At 35.6% G+C, this 24,683-nt stretch overlaps 1 protein-coding gene across 6 annotated transcripts in view; it reads right to left on the bottom strand.

Annotated features, from left to right (window-relative positions):
* OPA1 (OPA1 mitochondrial dynamin like GTPase) overlaps positions 1-24,683 on the bottom strand; it is an 81,944-nt gene that overhangs the window by 11,248 nt on the left and 46,013 nt on the right. For 4 of the 6 annotated variants that reach the window (XM_040267521.1, XM_040267522.1, XM_040267523.1 and 1 more), the window contains 6 exons: positions 23,640-23,748; positions 23,105-23,184; positions 19,693-19,833; positions 17,822-17,938; positions 15,405-15,498; positions 14,813-14,923 (listed from right to left, as the gene is read on the bottom strand). In XM_040267521.1, coding sequence (XP_040123455.1) covers positions 14,813-14,923; positions 15,405-15,498; positions 17,822-17,938; positions 19,693-19,833; positions 23,105-23,184; positions 23,640-23,748 — 652 coding nt within the window. Of the gene's footprint in view, positions 1-14,808; positions 14,924-15,404; positions 15,499-17,821; positions 17,939-19,692; positions 19,834-23,104; positions 23,185-23,639; positions 23,749-24,683 lie in introns of all 6 variants that reach the window. The other 2 variants (XR_005725795.1, XR_005725794.1) reach the window with 1 other exon arrangement.

Here is a 24,683-nt window from a genome sequence, read left to right as displayed (position 1 = left end):
GTTCATTTTAGAAAGATTCATTTTACACTGTCTCCGCCCCACCCGCACCCAGGAATAGGACTGCTTATATGAATTATCTACTTACAAAGAAGTCTGTAATTTAAAATCACTCAGCAAGTGCTACACTTGCTGTGTAATAGATGCCCATGAATATTCATTCATTGTTCACTCATTTATTGACAGGTGAGTGATCTGACTTAACCAACACTTAATTTAAACATTAACGATTATTTTAGAGACCTTCCTGGTGGTCCGGTGGCTAAGACTCCATGCTCCCAATGCAGGGGACCCAGATTTGATCCCTGGTCAGGGAACTAGATCCCACATGCTGCAATTAAGAGTTCACATGCCACAACTAGGAGCCAATGCAGCCAAATAAACAAATAATTTTTTTTTAAAAAAGATGATTTTAAAAGTTTAGAAGTTTATTTCAGACCCCAAAACAATATGATTTAGAAAGAAAGCTGCCATAGGAAAAGTCAGTGAAATAAATTATAATTTATGTTCTGTTTCACTGACTACACTGAAGCCTTTGACTATGCAGATCACAATGAACTGTGGAAAATTCTTAAAAGAGATGGGAAGTATCAGACCATCTCACCTGTCTCCTGAGAAACCTGTATGCGGGTCAAGAAGCAAGTTAGAATCAGACATGGAACAATGAACTAAGTGATTCAAAACTGGGAAAGGAATATGACAAGGGTGTATATTGTCACCCTGCTTTTTCAACTTACATGTAGAGTACATCATATGAAATGCTGAGCTGCATGAAGCTCAAGCTGGAATCAATATTGCTGTGAGAAATATCAACAACTCAGATATGTAGATGATACCACTCTAATGGCATAAAGTGAAGAGGAACTAAAGAGCCTCTTGATGAGGGTGAAAGAGAATGGAAAAAGCTGGCTTAAAACTCAACATTCAGAAAACTAAGATCATGGCATCTGGCCCCATCACTTCATGGCAAACAGATGCGGAAAAAGTGGAAACAGTGGCAGACAGTGGCAGATTTTATTTTCTTGGGCTCCAAAATCATTGTGGATGATGACTGCAGCCATGAAATGAAAAGATGCTTGCTCCTTGGAAGAAAAGCTATGACAGACCTAGGCAGTGTATTAAAAAGCAGAGACATCACTCTGCCAACAGGTCTGTTTAGTCAAAGCTATGGTTTTTCCAGTAGTCACGTATAGATGTGAGAGATGATCCATAAAGATCGAGTAATGAAGAACTGATGCTTTTGAATTGTTACAGAGACTCTTGAGTCTCCTGTACTGCCAGGAGATCAAACTGCCAATCCTAAATGAAATCAACCCTGAATATTCATTGGAAGGACTGATGCTGAAGCTCCAATACTTTGGCCACTTGATCTGAAGAGCCAACTCACTGGGAAATATCCTGATGCCAGGAAAGACAGAAGGCAGGAGGAGAAGGTGGTGGCAGAGAATGAGATGGTTGCATAGCATCAATGACTCGAACATGAACCTCAGCAAACTCCAGGAGACAGTGGAGGACAGAGGAGCAGGCGAAGACAGAGAAGCCTAGCATGCTACAGTCATGGGGGTTGCCAAGAGTTGGATATGACTTAGTGATAGAACAACACTCCTTCACCACAACCCAGTGTCAGTTGATTGGCTTTGCTGTACATAGGGCTAGGGGTTCGGCAACACCAGTAGGAAGCTCCAGACTAAATCGTCAGCTTGTTTATAGCAAAGTATGCAGAACCCTCGAGAGAACCAATCCCATTCTAAGTTTCACATTATTGCATTGCCTGGATTTTCTCTTCCCTTCCACCCTTTTAATTTAAGTATTCTTACCTTTTTTACAGCGTAGATCTTTATAAGCTGCATCAAATTGTTTCGGGAATAAGGTAGGGAATTACTAAACTAACAAGCTAGTTTGTAGAAGATACACCACAGGCAGCTGATTCATAAAATATACTATAATACTCTAAAAATGCCAAAACCAATACAGAATTGTAAAGTAAAAATTAAAAATAAATAAATAAATTAAAAAAAAAAATAAATAAAAATGATCTTTTTATACCAGCAGCGCTTTTAAAATCAGTAATTTAAGAACATTTTTGGGAAACAATATTAGCATATTTAACCTTCTATGAACAATCTCTACATGAGAGAAAAAATATTTTCATTTCTGCTCAATTCTCAGAAAACTCAAAGATACAAATATCTATATTTAAAGTCATTATTTTCAGCAATAGAAGAAAATCATACATTTCTATATGATTCATGATCATTTTTTAAAAGTTAGATTCTACCATAAGATTATAATCATCTCCTGTGAGTTATTTCATTCTGTATCCAGTACATAAAATATTCCATATTCATACAACTATCAACTCAAAATTATGATGAAAAAGTATTTAGAAGTTATTTTATATGCTAACATTAAAAATACATTGATTTTTTTCCCTCAAAAAAGCTTAAATAAATACAGTATTTCAAAGTAAATAATTTCTTCTTTTTCCCCACAGGAAAGCCTAAAAATCAATACAATTTAACAACTATGATATAGGTAATTAATTGGGAAAGCTAAAAAAGCACTAGCCTATGACCAGTAAGATATTCAGTCCCAAATAATTAAGAAAGTATAAAAATAATTCATTTCTTTCTTTCCTATTTTCTTCTTATTCTTAAAAGTATATTTTACTCTGAATTTTGTTAGGAGAGACGTTGAAACATTTTAAGAAAAGGAAAACCACCCAGGCAGCTCTTAAAGAGACAGGACATCATTTATCACTTGCAAAGACAGATTTATAAGAAGAGGGCCCCTTCTGTTCCTTTAAGACTGCCAAACAGATGGGAAGTGAATGGACAGTCAATGGGACAAGAAAACACATGGGAGGTGCTGCTCTATGTATGTTCCCAGCATAAGAAAGAGGTCAAGATTGTAACTGCATGACTGGATCCTGGAAAGGGTCTTTCTTCAAGCTGTTACAAAGACAAACGCTGTTCCTCATCCTGCTGTCAAACTGTTATAAATATTGGTTTGTCAAAAGACCTTCAGTTCTGAAGGTTTAAAAGGGAGGAGTAACAGATGAATGAATCATGAGAATGATTCTTAAACAGTCAGCTCATTAATGTAATTTTAAAAGTAAAAGAAAAAAATACAAGAAGGGAGAATGCAATTCTGATTTACGAACCAAACTAAAATTTGTAGAAAGTATGGAATTAAAAATTGTAGACTTTAATAAAATTATGAATTAAGTGAGATGAAAAACAAAAATGAAATATAATTTTATCTCTTAAATAAAATGTTGCATTAGAACAAAGTATTATTAATTTTATCACAAGGAGAACTAATAGGCATTCATGTTTGTTTTTTTTTTAGGCTGATTTCATAAGTTTTCAGTTATTTCTCACTCTAACCCTATAAAGAGGTATCATTACTGACACTGGTTTCATAAGTCAGAATAAGGCTCAAAGACACAAAAATAACTTCAGAATTAATTTCATGCATTCACTAACTTAGACAATCACATTTAAATTATAATCATAATTTCTTCTACAGAAAAGGAATAATCATACAATTGAAAAAGCAATAAGCATGCATAGATTTATATGCCTGAGTTATCTTTTTTGAACAATGAAATCATTACATGTCTTTAGGAGACAAACTTATTGTTCTAGAGTTAGTGATTAGTTTAACTAGAAGAGCAGGGTCTGAAACCAACACATTGAAAATAATGTAAAAAAGAAAGCCAAACTATATGAACTTGGTTATATACAGTCACCCACTAGCACAATCCCAGACTAAAGATGAACAGAATCCCAAAACAAATCTAAAAATATACTATCTCTAATACATCTTGTTAGTCCCAGCTTTGCCATAAATATTTTTATGCTTGGCTAAACCATTTTCCTCAATGAACATCAATTTTCCCATTTGAACAATGGAGATAATAACTTATAAGCCTTATATGGCTTTACAAGGCAAACCTAAGAAACTGTGTAAAGTGTAAAGCTCTGTACACATTTAAGGGATATATACAGAGTTCCAAGCAGGATTTGACTGGGATTCCAAAGTACCTAATGATGCAGATACTTGAGAATACTTTCTTTTCCTAAAGCTTGACTGGCTCATTGCTTTCTTGATTGTCAGCAGTCTCAGTGAGAATAAAAGGTTACAAAGTTAAGAGAGTGGATGGTTTAAAGTGGAGGTAGCAGCCAAACATTCAAATCTTTTCCTGTTTGAAAGACAATCATGAATTGACCCCACAGTTTTAAGAAGCGAAGCTTCAAGCATTTCTGAAGGAAGGGGAGACACAGTGAAGGCACAATGTACAGGAAGTGCCAGGGCCCTAAATACAGACGGAGACTGACTTTAAAACAGTAATTTTTAGTACATGTTTTGTTATAAGACAGCCTCTGGAATACCTCCTGTATTTAAAGTAATGAGCATCATAGTTTTTATTTATACTAATGCTCCTTACTCCTTCCTCTCAATGAATCTTTTTGAAGTAAGTTTATATGAAGAAAAGAAAAAGAAATGTAGCTTACTCTGATAGATGAGAAACCAGAAATAGGAGCAATGACAACAAACTGAAGACTCAGGGTATAGGTGGAAGCTAATCCACGATCTCGTCCTGAAAAATGTCTTCCAGATGTGTGACACAAATTATAGCCCTAAGATCATATTAAAAACGTTATTAGAATACAGAGCTACAGTGGTTATTTCTGGGCAGTGGCAACAGCTTAAAAAGTCCTGCCATCTATATTTTCTAATTTTACACAATGCATATGCACTAGTTCTGTGATTTAAAAAAAGATGAAAACAAAAACACCCAAAATTCTGACAGTTGTACTGGGGGAAAACAGGTACATATGACTCAGAACTGGCACCATGCAGTGGTGCCAATAAAGAGAGAGGCTAAATAAGAATTCCTTGACCCAGAAAAAAAGATCTAACTTACAGCCCTAAAACTAAAGGAATAGACTGAAAGAATTCTCTTAAGAGGAATTAAAATAGACCATCTCCATACACCAGCTAACGAAGAAGCAGACAAAATCTGTTATCTTTAATAGGCTGCACAAGCTTAAAAACTTCACTAGTTCAACAAGAAAGGTTTCAATTCATTCACAGATGACAGATCCACGAAGGAAATGAGAATTCAATGTGAATTTCCCACCACAAAGGATGATACGTTAATGATCACTTATTATGCAGCCCCATGAAATGTCTCTTGGTGTCACAATCACCAAGAGGTTATTTGGGAAGGTATCAGTCACTCTTAAGATTTATCATATCACAAACCAGCTTTATCATTTCTATGAACATGACAGTTAAGAATATGAAAATTTTAAGGTAATTCTGAATTATGCTCATTTGGGCAAAGAGGCAGTTAAGGAATGTATAAAATGGTAAAGAAATTAAAATTCCTTTTGCCCTTAACACACACACCCCCACACAACTATTCTGCGAACCCTATTTCATAAAGATTAGCAGTTCAGTATCCATCAATTTGTCCTTCAAGACAATTTTTGAAAAAGATTATTCATTTCTGCTTAATTTTATTTTTTAATATACTGTTACACATGTCGATGGATTGTTTCACAGTTCGATTTAGTTTTCAATGACTAGATTCCATTTTTCTCTCCATCTCAGAATGGAGAGAACAGTACAAAAGACATAATTAAAAAATAAAACAAATCAAGGTTTAATCCCAAATATAAAGATATTATTTCATTCTAAACTCTCACTGAGGGAGTGGTAAGCATAATAACAAGGGGGAAAACAGCCTAATTTCTAGTTTTAAATATAAGCACTGGCTTTTTAATACATATTAATATACACACAAACACATAACACAGTAACACATAAATGGAATCCACTTTAAAATAACCAAAATTCAATTCATAAGTTACTGAAGAGTCCTTTCTATCCTTATTCTGACTTTTATCAGTTAAAAATGTGGCTTTTAAGCAAAATGAACATACTTGCTAGTAAAGCATTGAGTACCAGTAGCCTGTTTAAGATTTTAGAGAAGTAAATATCCTTTTAATCTTGTACCAATTTATCAATATCCTTCAATGCTGTCCTTAAAAGACAGACTTAGTGCATGAAAAATGTGCTTGATTCTAAAAGCCCCATTTTGAGTTTAAATTTTCTCATCAATAACCTGGAAAGCACACAATTTGGACTCATCGTGTGGAATCATGCCTGTAAATAACTACTTGTCTTAACACAGAGGACTCCCCCTGAGGATTATTTTATTCTTTGTGTCAACTCACACACTCTCTCTCCCCTTTTTGGGCTACAACACAAAGGCAGACTCTACTTCATCTCTGCAGACTCAAGATAAAAATAACTCTTCACTTTCTTTCTTAGCTGCTTTGTCAATTTCATTTTACCAGGGAAAATATTTCACGAAGGCAGAATTTAGAAACTCAACCACTTTTACCCTGAGAAGATGCCTGAATGACCTCAAACACTGATAACAGAGGAAGCAGTTATTTATTCTGCAGTGAAGAAAAAAATTTCAGTCTTTCCATTTTTCAAATATATTCACATCTACTAACCATTCCAAAAAGTACTAAATATCAGAGAGAATAAAAATACTCCAATTGACTTAAGACTTCCTAATGAACACACACACAAATGAAAACGCTTCAGTGAATTGGGTGGGCCAGTGATTAGGACATCACAGGTGACCTAGAAAGCAGGGGTTTTGTTAGGAATGAAAGCTAGATCACAAAATGTGAGCAAAGGAATGTGTGGGTACAGAGCTGAATGCAGGAAATGTGAGCTGTTCCACAAGAGAAATGAGATGGCAGTTCCCTGGCAACAGAGAGGAAAGCTTCCTTAGGATGAGAAAGGCTCCTTTTCCCTCTCTTTTAAGTTAAGAGAAGTGGGCTAATGAAGAGTCTGTATTGAAGCAACATGATTGAACATTCAGCAAACATATACAATGTATGATTTACAAAGTAAGGCGAATTTAGGAAAGAAGCATATCACTTGGGCAGAAGAGATCATATAATAACAGACATGAAAAAAACTCTTAAATTGGTTATTTTGGTTGATCTACAGTTGTCTATAGTGGGAAGCCTGCCTTATGCTCAATTAAACAACACTGGCAGTACCTCGGTAAAGTTTCTAACCACTGAAGGAAGGTAAAAAAGCAGAGAGGAGGAAAACACTAGCTCAGGACCAAGAGATAATAATGACATAGAAGAACGAACAGTGAGAGATATTAGAAAAAGAGAGACAAGGGAGAAAGACTGCTTAGAAACATGCTGGAAGCCAGCAGAGATGAGACACCAGTATTGAGGTTCTATAATTGTTGGCCAAAACTCACAATAACAGTATTTATATATAAATGATGCCACAAGGATTGTCTACGTACCTAGAATTCTACAACTTAATACTATCCTCTTATCCTTTAAATCAAATCCCTTCAAAATTAATTTTCTTTGGTTATGTTTACAGAAAAAATGGACATGCTACTACAGATGATAGTTCAAATAACAAATTTTCAGTAGTCACATGATTTATCACACTCTACCAGAAGAAGATACATGATAATTCCACCCCAGTTACTAATTTGGCAGATTGTACTGCTGTAAACATGAAGAACTCTCTAGAGTACTGGTTTGAGGGCATGGCATGAGTAGCTGTTGTGATGCATGGCAAGAATCACCTACGGAGACTTGGCAAAATACACACGCCAGAGCCCTGGCTCTGGGAAAGGTAGTTTAAACATGACTTCCCTTTTCTACAGTTTTAAGTTTCAGATTCTGAGTATAATCTTTCAAGGATAACTTTTAGTCTCACATTGCTGTGTGGCTGCTATTTTCATCCACGAAGGCCCTCAAAGATTCTGTAGGTATGGCAGAAGTTTAGGAATGTGGAGGAACCAATGAAAATTAAATTCAAAAGGTACCTATTTCTTTTTTCTAAATGAAGAACAACAAAATTATTCTTGCTGAAGCTTTTCTCATCTTGATATTTTCTGACTACTTTTTACCCAAGTTTTAACATGGTGTGAAGAAACTTAACTCTTATAAATTAGAATTATATTTTAGAGATAATGAAGGTACTTCTTAAACTGGAACAGCTAAGGAGCATTTCTCTTCCAATCTTAGCTTTTAAATGTAGCACTGGATCATTCTGCTGTTGCTCCCTTTTTATGTAATTTATAAAATTAAATTATAAAGCTACTAGTATACTAATCATGAAGAATAAAGTTTTCATTAAAAAAATAATTTGTTACTATCTGATAGCTCAGAGAAAAAAAGAAATTTCCATCTGTCATCTATATTTCTAAGTTTTTAGCATCAAAACTGAATCTCCTGCGCACTAACATACAAAACTTGTATCTTTACTCCATTCTAATTATCAAGAGAAAGCACGGAAAGGATAAGAGGAGACTGGGAAAGTCAGGAGATACAAAGAGGAGCCCAACCAGCATTGTATATACTCCCAAGAGAAACAAACTTTAGGATTCAAGAAACAATTGCTGGCTGTCTGGGAGATGCTCAGGCATCAAACAATAAAGAACAGTCAACAGAGGCAAGAGGCCGAGCACGCTGCTGCGACTGCTACTCTAATCCCCAGAGCTCTAGTAAAAAGGCCAGCTGTTGCCACCTCGCGTAGGGAGTCAGCAGAGCAAATTAACTACAAGAGAGAAAAGCTGCGGATATTGGAAAATTCTAATTTTACCAGCCTCTTTAATCTATGCTGTTTTTAACATTAAGGGCATCAAAATTATCATTAAAATAAGCCTGTGCAATGGTAGCCCAAGTAAAAAGTTTATGACTGTTTTCATATTTCGTTAGTAAATGAGATGTAAATATGAAATATCTGGCTTTGACTGAAGCATATCTTCTCTTCATGTAAAATACAAGAAATATACTGAAGCTTATTATAAAACATCTCAACACTCCCAGACAAGCTCAACAAAGAAGTTCAACTAAGAATAACAGCCATTATGCTCAAGTAAAGATTCTGTATCTGTTACAGTTGGATCTTAAGTCTCTAAGAAGTACAATAACACCAGACTGAAAAGCTGTGTCTAGATTTTGGGCAACTTAGATACTACTTACCTCTGGCGGAATCTGATCGAGTGCACTTAGAGACAGGTCTACAAGTCATATAAGGAAAATGAACTTCCTTCAATGTTTATTGGTGCCGTTCACACTTTAGTGTTCTCCTACCCAGACTCCCTAATTCTCTAAAGGTTTCACACTGTTTGAAAGTTTAAGCTGCGATGCTTTTGTATTACAGGAAGTACATAGGATGGTAATGATCATGATCGTAACTAGTATGTACATCTTTCTGACCCACTCCATGAGGGACACTGTAAACTATGGAAGTTTCCAAATATACAAGACCGTTTCATATAATTATATTGTCTAATGCCTTGGGGTTTTTTTTCTCCCTTCAAAAATATAGTTCAGCATAGTAGTTAAAGCTGAGCTCAAATCCTGGCTTTACCACTATTGGGTGTTTTTAGGACTCTATTTCTTTATTATATATAAATGAGAAAAAATGACTTATTGAGAATATGAAAATGTGTTTTAAACACATAACCTCGTATCTGGCATAGGAAATGTATTTAATATTAATTCATTTTCACAAGCAGAATCAAGTTCTCATACAAAAATGAAAAGGAATTTATTGTAAAAGAAGGAGAGGAAAATCTAAATGACCGCTAATACCCCTTTAATTACTGGGTATCAGTGATTCTTTGATTATGTACACAAAGAATGAAAAGTATAACTCAGACTTTAGTGAATAAGAGTTGAAAAAGAAACCTAAGCTCTAAACTCCTTGCAACTGATATCAAGGTCCAAAAACTCACAATAATCTAGTTAACTGTTGATACGATATTCAGAGAGCAAATAACAAAAGAATCCCATGCTGTACTGATGAAACTCAGTTTAGCAACACTATCAGCAGCTGTTATCAGTGCCCAGACACTCAGTTTCTGGGCTGGAGTGGAGAATAAATTCTGAAAATGTCTACGAGGTTTTAGCAATATTATTTTATATAATGACAATCATAAAATAGATCTTATAAATCATAAACAGATTATAGAAAAATTTTGAATTGAGCTATATAACATGCTGATTTTTCCCTCTCCAAAGAAGGCGTTTTAAAATTGCAGTCTATTTCAATAAATAGATAGGACACATTATTAAAAATTATGCTGGGAATCCAAATGGATTTTATCTAAATTAATGTTGTACTTGAATATCTATAAAAACGAAATCCTGAGAAAATATTCACTACAAAATCAAAAGAATTTCATCAGTGTCACAGTGGATACCGGGCAGTTGTGAATATGAGTAGACATTGCAAAAAAGAGATTAAGGTGGAAAGATCAGTTATGTATTTTATTAAATTGTGCATGAGGTGACCCAGTCTTTCAACATCTTCACAGACGATGTTTTCAAAAGCCTCATTTTCTCTAAATTATTTTCATATGACCCCTGATCCTGTATCAGGATATATCCTTTTTAATCCTTTTCTCAGACTGAGGAAACAGTTTTAAGAATACCACAAAGAGTATAATTTTCCTGAATCATTTACTGTCATTATGCCTCACAAGCCCCAATTGTATTGTGTGTTAGCTACAAATAAGATTATTTCCCTAAATAATCTCAATCTAACAATCAAAGTTTAAAATTGATAATATTGACATATGACTACCATGTAACCCTCAGATCCCTACCAACTGTCCCATTTACATCCTTTAGAGTAAAAAGATTCAGTTCAGGATCACAGACATTGTATTTTGTTTTCCTGTTCTTGGTCTCCCTCGAGCTGGAACAGTTTCTCAGTCTTTCCTTGTCACTCATGATCTCGATACATTTAGAGACTACAGGCCAGCTATTTTATAGACTGTGCTTTAACTTGGGTTTTCCTGATGTACCTTCATGACTGAATTTAAGTTATACATCTTTGGTGAGAAAATCACAGAAGAGACATTGGGTTCTTCTCACTGAATTCTCTAAGGTATCACATAGTTCTGATCTGACCATTACTGATAATATTATTTTAACCGCTTGATTAAGGTGGATATTACCAGTCTTTTCCACACATACAGTTACTCTTTTTTCCTTACACCGTCCTTCTTTACTTTGATGCCCAAATTGTCCTAGTGTTGGCTAGCAGGAATCTCTGCCCGTTGGCCTCTGTATCTTGCTGACATGTCCCTATCATCCTTCAACTGCTTCCTTACTTTCTACATCCTCAAGATGCCCCAGGGTCCTCCTGACCTTTCCCTGTTCCACCAATGGAATCCACTGTGCTTCTAGAGTCTGGGTTCCCTGTATGACTCCTCAACCAATGAGCCTCCTAAGACTAGAAGAGGCAAATTCTTCTTTCATCTTTCTAATTCTAGTTTTGTGGCTTCATTTCAATATTGAACGTGGTACCTCTTAAAATGAAAGAACATCACAGCACTTTTTATGTAATCATCTTAAAGTATAATCAGTTGCTGAACCTCCAAAGTAAAGTGGAGAAATGATTTGAAAATGGGCAAGCTTAAGACTGGCAAAATAGATGATGCATCAAACTTGTACCAATTTCTATAATATTTCATCCTGTACCCATTTCAAACTGTAAAAAGCAAAACAAAACAGAAGCCCTATCTGCTTCCCTTTCTCTAAATTTCATTAACCGACTTAACATATGCTAATTGAATATGATATACTAGGAACTTTGATCTGTGTAATACAGTAGTAACCATTAAACTCTGAAAGTTTTCTGGCTGAAAGTATCCATGACCATATTCCCAAGTGTTAGACTGAAGATAAACAGTAAGGAAAAGGTACTCTCAAGATTCTTTTTCAACTAATGGACAAAGTCATGTCTCATCTCCTTTAGTGTGACTGATAAGGCTGAGTCACTGGTCAAACACTTGCTTCCAAGGACATTATTTGGTACAGAAACATGAGGATAATTATATATTTATACACACAAAAGTGGTAAGTCATTTCAAGGGAGTCATGAGTACTTTTTCAGGAAAAACAGCAGGAAAACATAAGAATTGGCTTGACAGTACACAAATTTGTGTTAGCAATACGCTTTCTTTAAATAATCAAATTGGGAGTGAAAAGGGATGGGGTTACACAAGACTCTATTAAAGGGACTTCCCTGGTGGTCTAGTGGCTAAGACTCCAAGCTCCCAATGCAGGGGGCCTAGGTTACACTGGTCAGGTAACTAGATCCCACATGCTCCAACTAAAAGTTCATATGCCCCAACTAAAGAGCCCACGTGCTGCAGCTAAGATGCAGCACAGCCAAGTAAATAAATATTTTTTAAAAAGAAGACTATTCTAAAACGTGAGAAAAGACACATCATTCTAATCACTTAAAAATGCATATTTCAGGTAAAACACATGGAAGTACTTCACTGTCTGATAACTATTTCTTGAGAGATACAAAAGAAATAGGTCTGTATACCTTGTAAAACTGATACATCTCTTCCTGAACAGTACTAATTCAGCATAAAATTATGAACCAGGAACTTACAAATGTTTTTTGAACCAATTTCCCTAACAATCCTATATAAAAAAAGAACTATTGTAGTACAACTGTTTCAAAGGAAGTTAAGGCTGTGGGAGGTAGCCTGCCTAAGATGGGGGAGACAGAGGATGAGATGGCTGGATGGCATCACTGACTCAATGGACATGAGTTTGAGCAAACTCCAGGAGATAGTGAAGGACAGGGAAGCCTGGCTCGCTGCAGTCCACGGAGTTGCAGAGAGTCAGAATACCACTGAGCAACTGAACGATGACAACAAAATACGTGGTAGCTCAGATTTAAGTACAGACCTGTGAGTTAGCACAAACTTAACTATACTGCCAAAGTGGCGTGAAAATTGAAAGAAGAGCAACAGGAGATGGAAACCAAAGGTAAAGTTAGATACGTTTCAAAGAAAGATTACCTAAAGAAAAGAAGGAAAAGGCAAGGAGAAAGAAATAAGAAGCTGAGGTTAAGTTGGGAGGAGAGGAGAGGACAGTGGAGGAGAACACACGCTCCAGCACAGGGCGGAAGACAGGAGAACTGCCTGGGTTTTCTTGGATGTTCTGGGGATTGTGCTGTAGTGCTACATATCAGCTTAAAACCTGTTTTCAGATTTGAGCAACTGCTTTCTGTTGAGCATGTGCTATCTTTTGGACATCAGAAAAATAGTAAAACTAAGTATACACTGAAAGGAAAAACTACTGTTTCATGAAGCTGAAATAAGGGAAACTTGCTACAAGGTTAACGCAAACAGTAGCACTGACCACTAGTATTTTTATTTAATAATATAAATCTTTCACCGATTTCCTTAGATTCAGAAGTATCTAAGTAAATCTTAACATGAAATCCAAATAGCTTTAAGTGAGGGATTCACTAGCACCCAAGAAAGAACCCCGACCCCTATAGCCTGAAAACAAAGTGACAAAGTGACGAATAAGACCCAGCGGGACTGGGGGCTGAGGGTAGGGAGCCATATCGTCCTGGTATATGTGTTAAAGCCAGACGGAGTTTAAGAGGGCATTCACATGGGGGTGTGGTGACCTGCCCAGTAGTGAGGAGAGGATTCATGGAGGAGGGTAGGCAGGCAGTGCAAAGTGCCAAAGCACAGACAGACAAAAATGGTATCTCTACAAAAGCATGGTCGGGATGCAGGTGAGGAAGGTCCTTGTGTAGTTGGATAGGGAGGAGGAGAGACGCCTGGCAGTGTCAGAGCATGAGATCAGTTAAAAGGACTCACCGAGGAAGGGCATCCTGGCACAGAATGTCACAACTGAGATGAGGTGGAAAGGGTATTAACACAGGGGGAGGAACTGTGGTGATGGCCTGGAGTCAGGTGAAGAGAACCTGAGCTGGGTGAGGACATTTGAGCAATGAAGGGGACAGTGACAGGTTTAGTTGCATGTAAGAGGACTAATCAGAATAAGTAAATATATTAAGGACACTAAGAGCCAGATTTCTCATTATCAGAAAAAGGAATTATAAATACGGAAAAGGGGAGATTTCTCTGGGTGGTCCAGTAGTTAAGAATCTGCCTTCCAAGGCAGGGGATGTGGGTTTGTTCCCCAGTTGGGAAACTAAGATCTCATGTGCTGTGGGGCAACTAAGCCTCCATGGCACAACTGCTGAGCCCGCAAGCCAGAGCAAAAGGTCTTGCATGCCCATGTGCCACAACTAAGACCTGATACAGCCAAATAAATAAATAAATAAATAAATAAATAAATAAATATTTTTTAAAATTACAGAAAAAGAGAAAATTAGAATGAGCTCAGTATTTGATTAGGAATAGTTATAAATACACATGCGTATTTGTTCCTTTGCTCCACTGAGCACTTCTGGGAACAGTGATATTTCAGTAACAATAAACATTATCTAGCTCCCAGCTCTTGATTTCTAAAGGCTGTGCTGTGCTTAGTTGCTCAGTTGTATCTAGCTCTTTGTGATTTCTAAATATCATTCTACAAAAAAGGGAAGCTGGGTCAGGGAAAATAAAAAATGCATATGGAGTATCTTGTGATATGGAAGGACACTGTAAGGACAACAGGTGAAACCTGAATGGAGTCTAAAAATTAGATGTAGTAATTTATCCTTGTTATTAAAATCTTGATTTTGACGGCTGCTAGGAGAAAATCCTTGTTTCTAAAAAGCCCACATTAAAATACTTGGAACGGATGGAACTTTAGGACAGCAATTTTCAAACAGTTCAAGGGAAAAAAGCTTTTTGCATACACTTTTCTGTAAGTTTAAAATGAAATGGAGAAGTAAATGGACATGGGGAAGGTGAAAGGAAAAGGCAGTGAGATGGAGGGAAGGCAGGATTACTTACTGAGGTCTTCGGCCAGTTGAACTCGTTTGCCAGTAAGCAATTTTACCTTCTTCTCACTGTCTTCAGCAAAATCTTCCAATACCTCTTTAACATTTTTCTCTAATCGCCTGACTGTTTAAAGCAAATAAAGGAACACAAGAAGCACCATTTTTACGAACATACAAGAATGAGAAAGTTAACAATATATATGGAGAGCAAGTTCTTATTTTTCTCATCATAGTAAATCCATTGGTAAGTTCAGACTTCTCAGTTATAGGGAGAATCTCTCCCTGATATACAGTACTTTATATATTCTCAGAGACAGTCTTATTCTTAGGCCCTAATACTTTCACGGAAGTACAGATTCCCCCAAATCCTAAATGATGCTTAGCACCCCTTTCATAACAGAGTTTTTGGGCAATAAAGACTCCTGGTATGTTTATTTCCCATATTTCTCAATTATGATTTTATTTTCATTAATATTTTAAAGGCAAATTATTTTTGGTTTTTTTAGTAAATCTAATTTTCAGGAAGTATTCTGGCATCCTTCTTTTTAAAATGAACATTACTGATTTTTGATGTCAAATTAGAAAGCAGTGCCTCTGTGGCTTACCTTCAGTGTTTGTAAGTTGCTGTCTTAAAGTATTTGCGGTGATAGCAAGCATACGCTGTATTCGCCAAAACAGGACAACATCATTGCATTCCAACTGAAATATGAGGTGGTTAAGATTACCAGATGCAATTTAAAAATGAAAACCACAATCATGAACCCATACAACTACTAAAGTCAGTACCTACAGCTTATGATTCAATAAAAATATTCAGATTTACCTAATATACATATTCCTCTTATAGAGAGAACCTAGTGATTTTTTTTCTGTATAGGATCTATGAAGTTCTGCATGATTTTGGGTTTTATCTGCTGCACAGCTACATAGTTTTGATTTCAATGACAAAGCAAAGTAAACTTGGGAGGTAGAGCATTTCATTATGTTCTATACAAGTAGAAGTCCACAAAATATATCCTTAATTAGCATTTCGTTTCAGCTAACAATCACATTATTTTAAATATGTCCTCAGGCTAACCTCTTTTCTTTGAATGTGCACTCAAGCCATTTTTGAAATTCACTTGCAAATGAAAATAAATTAGTGTATTTTTAAAAAGAAGCTTATCCTCTGGGTGAGGACTAAAAGAGGGATAGGGATTAAGAAGTACTAACAACTATGTATAAAATAAATAAACTACAAGAATATATTGTACAGCACAGGGAAACATTGCAGTATTTTATAACAACTTTAAACGGAACATAATCTTAAAAATACTGAATCCCTATCCTGCGTACCTGAAACTAATATAATCTTGTAAAATCAACTATACTTCAAAAAAAAGCTAGCATGCTGCTTCTCAATAGAGGGAGACATAAAGCTTATTCTATACAGAGAGGTCTTTCCAATAACTGTGTGTTAGCTGCATCTGTGTTTAGTTGCTCAGTTGTGTCTGACTCTTTGTGGCCCCATGGACTGTAGGCCCGCCAAGCTCCTGTCCATGGATTTTCCAGGCAAGAATACTGGAGTGGGTTGTCATTTCCTCCTCTGGGGGATATTCCCAACGCAGGGATCGAACCCGTGTCTCCTGTGACTCTTGCATTGTAGGCAGATTCCGTACCACTAAGCCACTGGGGAAGCCACATTCCAACAATTAAAATGATGAAAAAAACTTGTCAATTTTTACACTGTCACATTTAAACAAACATTTTCTTTTAAGCCACTCAAAATAAAAACATTTTATGGATCTCAAATAGGACTGCTGATTAACAGAACTCTTTCAGTATACTCTGAAAAGCATTTCTGCTTGCATGAAAATACTCAAATACATTAGTCTACTGCCACCTAGGGGCTTCCCCTAGGGCCATGGAGTCGCAGTCAGATAACTGAACAATTAACATGCACACTGCCACCTAGGGGTTACTCTGTAAAATGTGACATTAAACTGTGCAATTGTCCATTTTAAGAACTTTATACAGTTCTTTAAAGAATTAGTTAAAGCAAAATTTTCATGATATAAAGAAAGAATTATAATATAATATGGAGAAAAATAATGATAAAAATGTATTACATTATTATTTCCACTATGAAATGGATGATCATGTTATAAATACACACACACACAACATGTATAGAAAGAACTGACTAAAATTACTTCTAAGTAGAAGGCAATGGCACCCCACTCCAGTACTCTTGCCTGGAAAATCCCATGGACGGAGGACACTGATGGGCTGCAGTCCATGGGGTCGCTAAGAGTCGGACACGACTGAGTGACTTCACTTTCACTTTTCACTTTCATGCACTGGAGAAGGAAACGGCAACCCGCTCCAGTGTTCTTGCCTGGAGAATCCCAGGGGCGGCGGAGCCTGGTGGGCTGCTGTCTATGGGGTCGCACAGAGTCGGACACAACTGAAGCGACTTAGCAGCAAGGGGATTATAGGCTTCCCTCATAGCTCAGTTGGTAAAGAAACTGCCTGCAGTGTGGGGAGACCTCGGTTTGATCCCTGGGTTGGGAAGATCCCCTGGGGAAGGGAAAGGTTACCCACTCCAATACTTTGGCCTGGAGAATTCCATGGACAAAGAGTGGGATACAACTGAGCAACTTTCACTTTCAAGGGGATTATAAATTATTGTTTACTTTTGTCTGTTTTACATTTACTTATTCCATTTACTTTCCAAAATGGAAAAGTATATCTTTCTAACATAAAGTTAACCCTTAAAAAAAAGTCTTTCAAAAGTAGCATAGTGCCTATTATACACACACAGTTTTATAAGCACTGGAATGATAGCATGTAAAATGCAATTACTAACAAAGTGGCAAATATCTTTGAAAAAAAAATGAGTTAGGCTATCCTTTCTAAATAATGCATCCTTTTTTTGTCAGAAGATCAAAAGACTTTAATGCTAAACCTCAAGGAAGGTTACTTTTAAGCACTTAAACAACTACCACTAAAAAATATTTCTCCTTGCTTTAGGAAACCTTACCTCAGAATCAACAAAATGCCTCTGGTAATAATAGAAGCCTCTTCGACAAAGGTTACAATGGTTTAGAGCTGTTTTTAAGAAATGTCTTCTATAAACTTGGTGCCAAGTATCCTTAATCTAAAATAAAAACAAAGAAAACCAAGGCCAAAAAGTTACTGTATACCCTCGATTGATCAAACACATTTTGAAAAGTCATATACAAAGTTTATTTATAAAAAATTAAAAACAGCAATGTTGTTATTCTGTTAACTGTTTATATCCATTAAAAAATTTGTTTCAAGATAAAGATTAGATTACTACTAATCTGACTCCTTAACAGTCTTTGTATTTCAAAATTTGTACTGTTTCTAACAAGCATTATTATTAATAATCCAGTAGAGTAGACAGGGTGGGGGTTATCTTCCCCTAGTTAGAATTAAGGTGTCTGTGGCAAACGAGGTTGTGAGCCTTGACTGAGGTCAGGACTAGACTAGGAAGCTGGTCTTAGACCATGTCCATCAACCCAACAAGATTTCCTTTCTCATTATTAAATATCGTTACCTCAGCAATATGACCCCCATCGTTTTATTACTATATAGCCTGACAGAGTGTTCAAGGTTCTCTCACACTACTGTCTTTTCTTGAGCACAACGATAACTTTGAGAAAGTAAACAAGCATCACCAACACCATCTGGTGGTTGGGAAGGGGGCTGAGAGAGTGTGTACCAATTGTTATTAGGCAGTATTACTAGCTAATGGAGTGGAAATGTACCAGAAGTCACCTCTCTTGACATCTAGCCTATCTAGATTACAGTACTTTGTTCAGTGAACATAGTTTCTCTTGGGGAAAAAACTGGTATGTTCTTACTCATGGAAAGTAATTAAGATATATAGCCAATCCACATCCTAAGATATGGACAAAGTCCCTCCTACAGTTCAAAAGTATCCAACCAAACACAATTTATTGTTAGTGAGAGCTAGGACTAATGTGGATAAATTATATTTATATTCAACTAATAACTGCGTGTAATCACTAGCTTTAACTTCATTTTCAATTTATAAACAATGATATATATAACAGCTTTATCTGTTTCTTTTCATCAGTTTTCTTTTCTTGTTCTGATCTCTGGTTAATTTTTTAAATAAGTATACTTTTTTCTCAAGTATAGAAACATAAATAGCAAATACTTTTAAAAAGAATTTATGTGTGGCTCTGAAATTTCTTAAATGATTATTTTACCCACTAGAAGTACTTTTCTAAATGGAATTCACTTAAGCTAATATTAAAATGAAGTTGATCCTTTACACCCTAACTAGGGAACATAGATCCGGAAACATAATTGCTTTTTAAAGACTTTCTCCAAATAAGCATCATGAAACTAAGCAAAAAAGTACTAAACTATAATTATATAGCCTCATATTTATTTTTAAAAAGGAAGAAGAACTCAAAGACATTATCCAATTTACTCATACACATTAAGTATGATTAAAATACATGTGACTGAAAAAACATACATATAAATGAACTATATTTAAGCAAAAATTTTATTTTGTAATCTGAGCCAGTGTAATGTGGTGTAGAGATCTGAATGTGTTTCATCTCCTTTTGCCAGAACTAACTGCTAAATTTGCCCAGATACTTCCCTTTTCTAGGTCTCAGGTTCCCCATTTACAAACTAAAGCATTACACTTAAAAAAATAATACTGAGAATAAAATTTCGAATTTTTTCCACACTCAAAATCACTGAGTTCTTTCTGTCAGCAAAAGTACCCATGATCAAAATCAAATTAAGTACTTAAGTATCTAGAAAATATATTAGAAGTAATAACATTTTACTACAAGAAATAAAGACTTAGGAAGCAAACTCATGCTTTTCAGAAACGTTTATTACCAAGCTTGGGTCTACTTCTACTCCTCGTGATTCAAGGTTCTTTCGGACTGTAGTTATCTCATCACTCGCAAGGTAAGCCGGGTGCTCCTCATTACACTTCAGCATCTTCTCCAGTTCATTCTTGGTTTCATTGTGAACACACTTTGAAATGTTTAAAAGAGGTCTGTGTTTATTAGATAGTTCATGATTTGGCATAATTATAAAAACAAGAGTCCCAATTTTAATAAATATATTACTTTGGCAAGACTGGTGACACACACTCAATCGTAACAAACAAGGAAGACCAGAAGAGCACGGCTTATGAATGCAAAACAACCTGGACATATGAAGGGCCACAGGGGTAAGGGGATTAGCCCTATTTACGGTATTTTACTTTGGCTGAAATGTTTTACTGTCCAAATTACAGAACCAGACACCTTATTATGCACTTCCTTTCTTGACCTTAGGGTATGAGTTCAATCTAGGAAAAAGTACCCTGTATACATGGAAGAGATAATGTTCTATGAATGCCTTATATCTAAGAACTGGATGACTATAAGGCCCTGTGCCTGTTGACATAGTCCTTTTCTGATAAATTAAATATGAAATTCATAGTTTTATTTTTTAAAGTCTTTTCATTAAAAATTATTATTAGACTGCTTCTGTGAGGTATCTATCATTCTTAAATTCACTTCCAGTTTCTCCTAAACAATTATATTGCTTATAATCTCTTCACCAAATGAGGAAAACACACACACAAGTGATAACTTTGAAAGCAAAACTAGCGTATGGTGTCAAAGTAACTTTATAATTTCAGCTTTCCACCCTTTCCAAGTTGCATGGTATAGGAAACTAGCTTCAAATTCACAAATTACACGAAACAAGTTACTGCCATAGCATCTTGCCCATAAGAAAAACACTTAAACACAAAGAAATGGCTTGTAAATGAAACTACTAAATAGTATTCTCTGAAAACATGACACATTAAAAGACATTTAATAAAGAGAAACTTCACTGTTTTCTTAAACTTCTGCTATCTGGTCTGAGAGAGGAAGGAAATCTCTAATCATGACATCCTCCCACTCTTCCTGCCCTGTTTCACCTCCACTTGTCTCCATCACACTGGGTGTGACTACTACTAGACAGGAGACTACTACTCTCCCGTCTATCCTGACCAAGATTTCCATCAGTTTAGCTCAAAGTGAGAATGCTTCAAAGGAATGGATTTCCACCCCCCACCCCAGATTAAGTAAAAGTAACAATACAAAAGCAAAAAATAATTTTCAGAACATGGATTTCTCCTCTTCAAAGCAGAACAATCTTAAGTTTCTCTTCCTAAGTCCCGCCAATTCAAAAAGAAATGAAACTGTTACACAGCTATCTAAATTTGCAGTATGAGACTTTAGGAATATTCTCAATTTGAAACTGTTACACAGCTATCTAAATTTGCAGTATGAGACTTTAGGAATATTCTCAATCTCTTCTAGAATCTGTTTCTCACTAAAACCTCCAGGTATGAAGCCTAGACCAGTGGTTTTCAACTGGGAGTAGGAGGGTTAGAGAGATTAGAGGAGAACTTAATTTGGTGAGTCTGACATGAAGCTTTGTTCTGAAAGAGAAAACAAAACATACAAACACCTCGCCTGTGATTCTCCTGTCACTCCCGTCTCCAAAGTATGGCCTCCATCCATCTATGGATCTTATGCACGCTGCCCTGAAACCCTGGAAGAAAGTTTCCTCTACAGATCCTTGCTTTGACCTTAAAACTACTGGGCTGGCCAAAAGGTTTGTTCAGGTTTTTCCTGTTGTTTTTTTATGGAAAAACCTGAATGAACTTTTTGGTCAATCCAGTAATTCCCCTGTTTCTCTTTAAGGGATTCCCTTTAAGTTCCTGAGAAAGTAACATATAACCAGGAACCATTCCTCTCTGAGAATGTTGGCTAAAGCATATTTACAACTAGTTGCTGAAGTAAGTTCTGCCATCATTGGTTGTTCTAGACCTAATTAAGCCTAACTAAGAGTCAGACACCATTTTCCTTGGAGTTTATCTGCCTTACACCAGTTCTTTTTCTAATCAATGTCTCTTCTTGTCTCAAAGTCAGAAATCTCTGATGGATATCCTTGAAATTCTTTTTTGAAAGACTGCCTCCCCGCAGCCCATCTGGCGAGCAAAAGTAAGTGATGTACTCTGAACACAGGCAAGTGAGAGAGTGAGTGAAGTTCCTCAGTCATGTCTGACTCTTGGCAACCCCATGGACTGTAGCCAGCCCAGCTCTTCCATCCATGGGATATTCCAGGCAAGTATACTGGAGTGGGTTGCCATTTCCTTCTCCAGGGGAACACAGGCAAGACCCAACCGTAATTCTGTCAACTTCATCAGCTTCTCTTCCTTCTCTTCATGACTCATTTTCCCAAAAAAATCAAATTAGAAAGAAAAAGAAAGGAGAAAGACTGTCCCCTCACTATTTTAAGATAACTGGGACTCAAGATAGTCAGCTTATGAAACAAGAAATGCGTAAAACCAGAAAAAGAAATAGGGTGCTGATCATATAATTAATATACATAATTCTTTTTAAAATGAAAACAAAAAATAAAGGAAATAATATGTGTGTATCATTTGGTAACCTTTCATTCTCTTTATCTGCTCTTTCAGTATTTCCACATTTGATGGTCTCATTTTGCTAATTATACGGATTCAAAAGGAAGAAAGGAAATGAATTGTACACCACCTCTTTTTCTTATCCATTACTTTCTTCATCTATGTATTTTGATTCTATAATCTATTTACAATCATTACTTAAGGAATTAACTTAAGAAAGAGATAGTGGTGTAAGACTCAATGCTAATAGGAAAAGAAACCATAACAAGGAAGGAATAAAAATGGGTAGAGGAAAGATTTTAATGACTACACATTTTCCTTCTATTTATTCACTTATCAAGTTACTTATATTTGCCTTATCATTTTGTTAAAGTGCTCATTAAGTGTTTATAAAATGAATGAATTATATAATTCTACTTATCTGAATTTTTATACTTATTTTGTGAACACAGGAGCAAAAATGCAAAAGAATAAAATAACTTGAATAGACAACAGAAAATTTCAGTGATAATAGATTAAAAAAGTTATATCTTTTATTCTAATCACATTTATTCTACATCCTCTGAAATCTTTTATCATTTTTTTCTTCTGTTTAAACTTGAGTCTTTATTTTACCTCAAACACTTCAAATGAACAAAATAATCAATCACTCTTTTTAATAACAGCTACCTCACTTTTCAAAAATCTTTCTTTTGTAGTTTATTGTTTATTCTAAAGATTAGATTTTAGAAAGGCTGATATAAAATATTTGAAATTATTAAGTTTGGTCTAGAGGCATTCAGGGATTATATTTTAAGGCCTGAATTAAAATGCTAAAGATTTGTTTGTTTTTACCTGTTCTTGAGTTCGATTCTTCCAGTATAACCACCTCTTTTTCCAATCTGGACCTACCATATTTTCAATTGCATTTTCAGCTAGGAAAAAAAAAAAAAAAATTGATCACTTACCAGGCACATAAAATATAACTATCTTGCTTTATTAACTACTTCAAAACACTGTGTCCATACAGTCAGTTGAAATAAAGAAAAAAATGATATGACTGATATGGTGCATATAGAAGCTAAAGAATTTTATACGTTTAGAATTTATGAAAACTATAATTGCTTAAGAAGTTTCCATAAGTATAGTAGCAAATACTAAAATAGTCTGAATTACAGCTTTTTAGAATATAATTACACATAAACAAGTGTCCACTTTAACATTTTAGTAGTTACAAGCAGTTGACTGAAAAACTGCACAAATAATATTCAACTAGAGTAGTACTGACAAAGAACTTGAGATGTTAGAATTTTGTTAACCAACGTTCACTGAAGTTAGATGACTTTCCACTGAGAATACTAAGAATTTAATAACCCACATTCCTACTTACTATCCTTGAGACGAGCCTGAAGAGCCTCTTCCATAAAATAAATAGCTGCATCCCACTGCTGTTTATCTGATATGGATCGATCTTCTAAAGCATTGTGTTGAATAACCCTCTGAAATAACAAAGAAAAACTACTACTTTGATTTATGTCTTGTCATCTTAGTAACTTTTTTCTAACCAACAGCTCAGCAAATATCCAAACTAAGAGATGTATCTACAATAATGTAAAAGTATGTCCCTCCCATGCAAATGCAGAGGGCCCCATTATCTGCCTGCTTCAGTGTCCTGTATACTTCAAGTTATACCCTAGAATCCTGGTACTCAGGAGCTAATGGTTCAGATCATATCTACTGCTTCTTTTTGCCGTATGCCCTATGTGTTAGCATTTTCAAAAAAAGGAAAAGAAGAAAAAAAGCATAAACATTATCTCACTGTTACTAACATGGAAAATGTAATGGAAAGAAGCTTAAAAGATCTACGCAATCTTAAGTAAATGTGAGCTACTTATCATAAAAAATTGGTTTTCAAATCTTATACTTTTAAAATGAATGAATGAAAATGGAACCATTCTCTCTCAGAAAACCAATCTTATTAAGATGCTTAACAAGAATAAATATGGCTTTCAAATATGAAGACAAACATTTCTTAAAAAAAAACAAAACGCACCTTATAATTAGGATTAGCCCACAGTAAGATATGCATTTCCAGAAAACAGAGCAATCTTACCAACAGTTCCTCTCATAACTGAGCAGAAGTGGTGCTTAACAAAGGTTTGACTATGGTGATGAGAACATTCTACATAACAAAAGATTTATCAGGTGATGAAGGTCAGGAGCCAGGCCTTTCTTTGTAACTAAGACAGAGTGAGGGCATGTATCCCAGCTTTGCCAGTGACAATAATAGACATGCTTAAGAATGAAATAAAATAATGTTTACAAAATACACAGCCGAGCTTCTGGTACCATGTAAGCATCCAACACATTATGATTTTAGGAGTCTTAACATTTTGACTCAGTTCCACTGAAAACCAATGCATCTAATTCTTCC

The sequence above is a fragment of the Oryx dammah genome, unplaced genomic scaffold (assembly GCF_014754425.2).
Source record: "Oryx dammah isolate SB20612 unplaced genomic scaffold, SCBI_Odam_1.1 HiC_scaffold_2, whole genome shotgun sequence".
Lineage (NCBI taxonomy): Eukaryota > Metazoa > Chordata > Mammalia > Artiodactyla > Bovidae > Oryx > Oryx dammah.
Note: the sequence above shows the minus strand (reverse complement) of the source record. Positions and strands in the feature narration are given on the sequence as shown.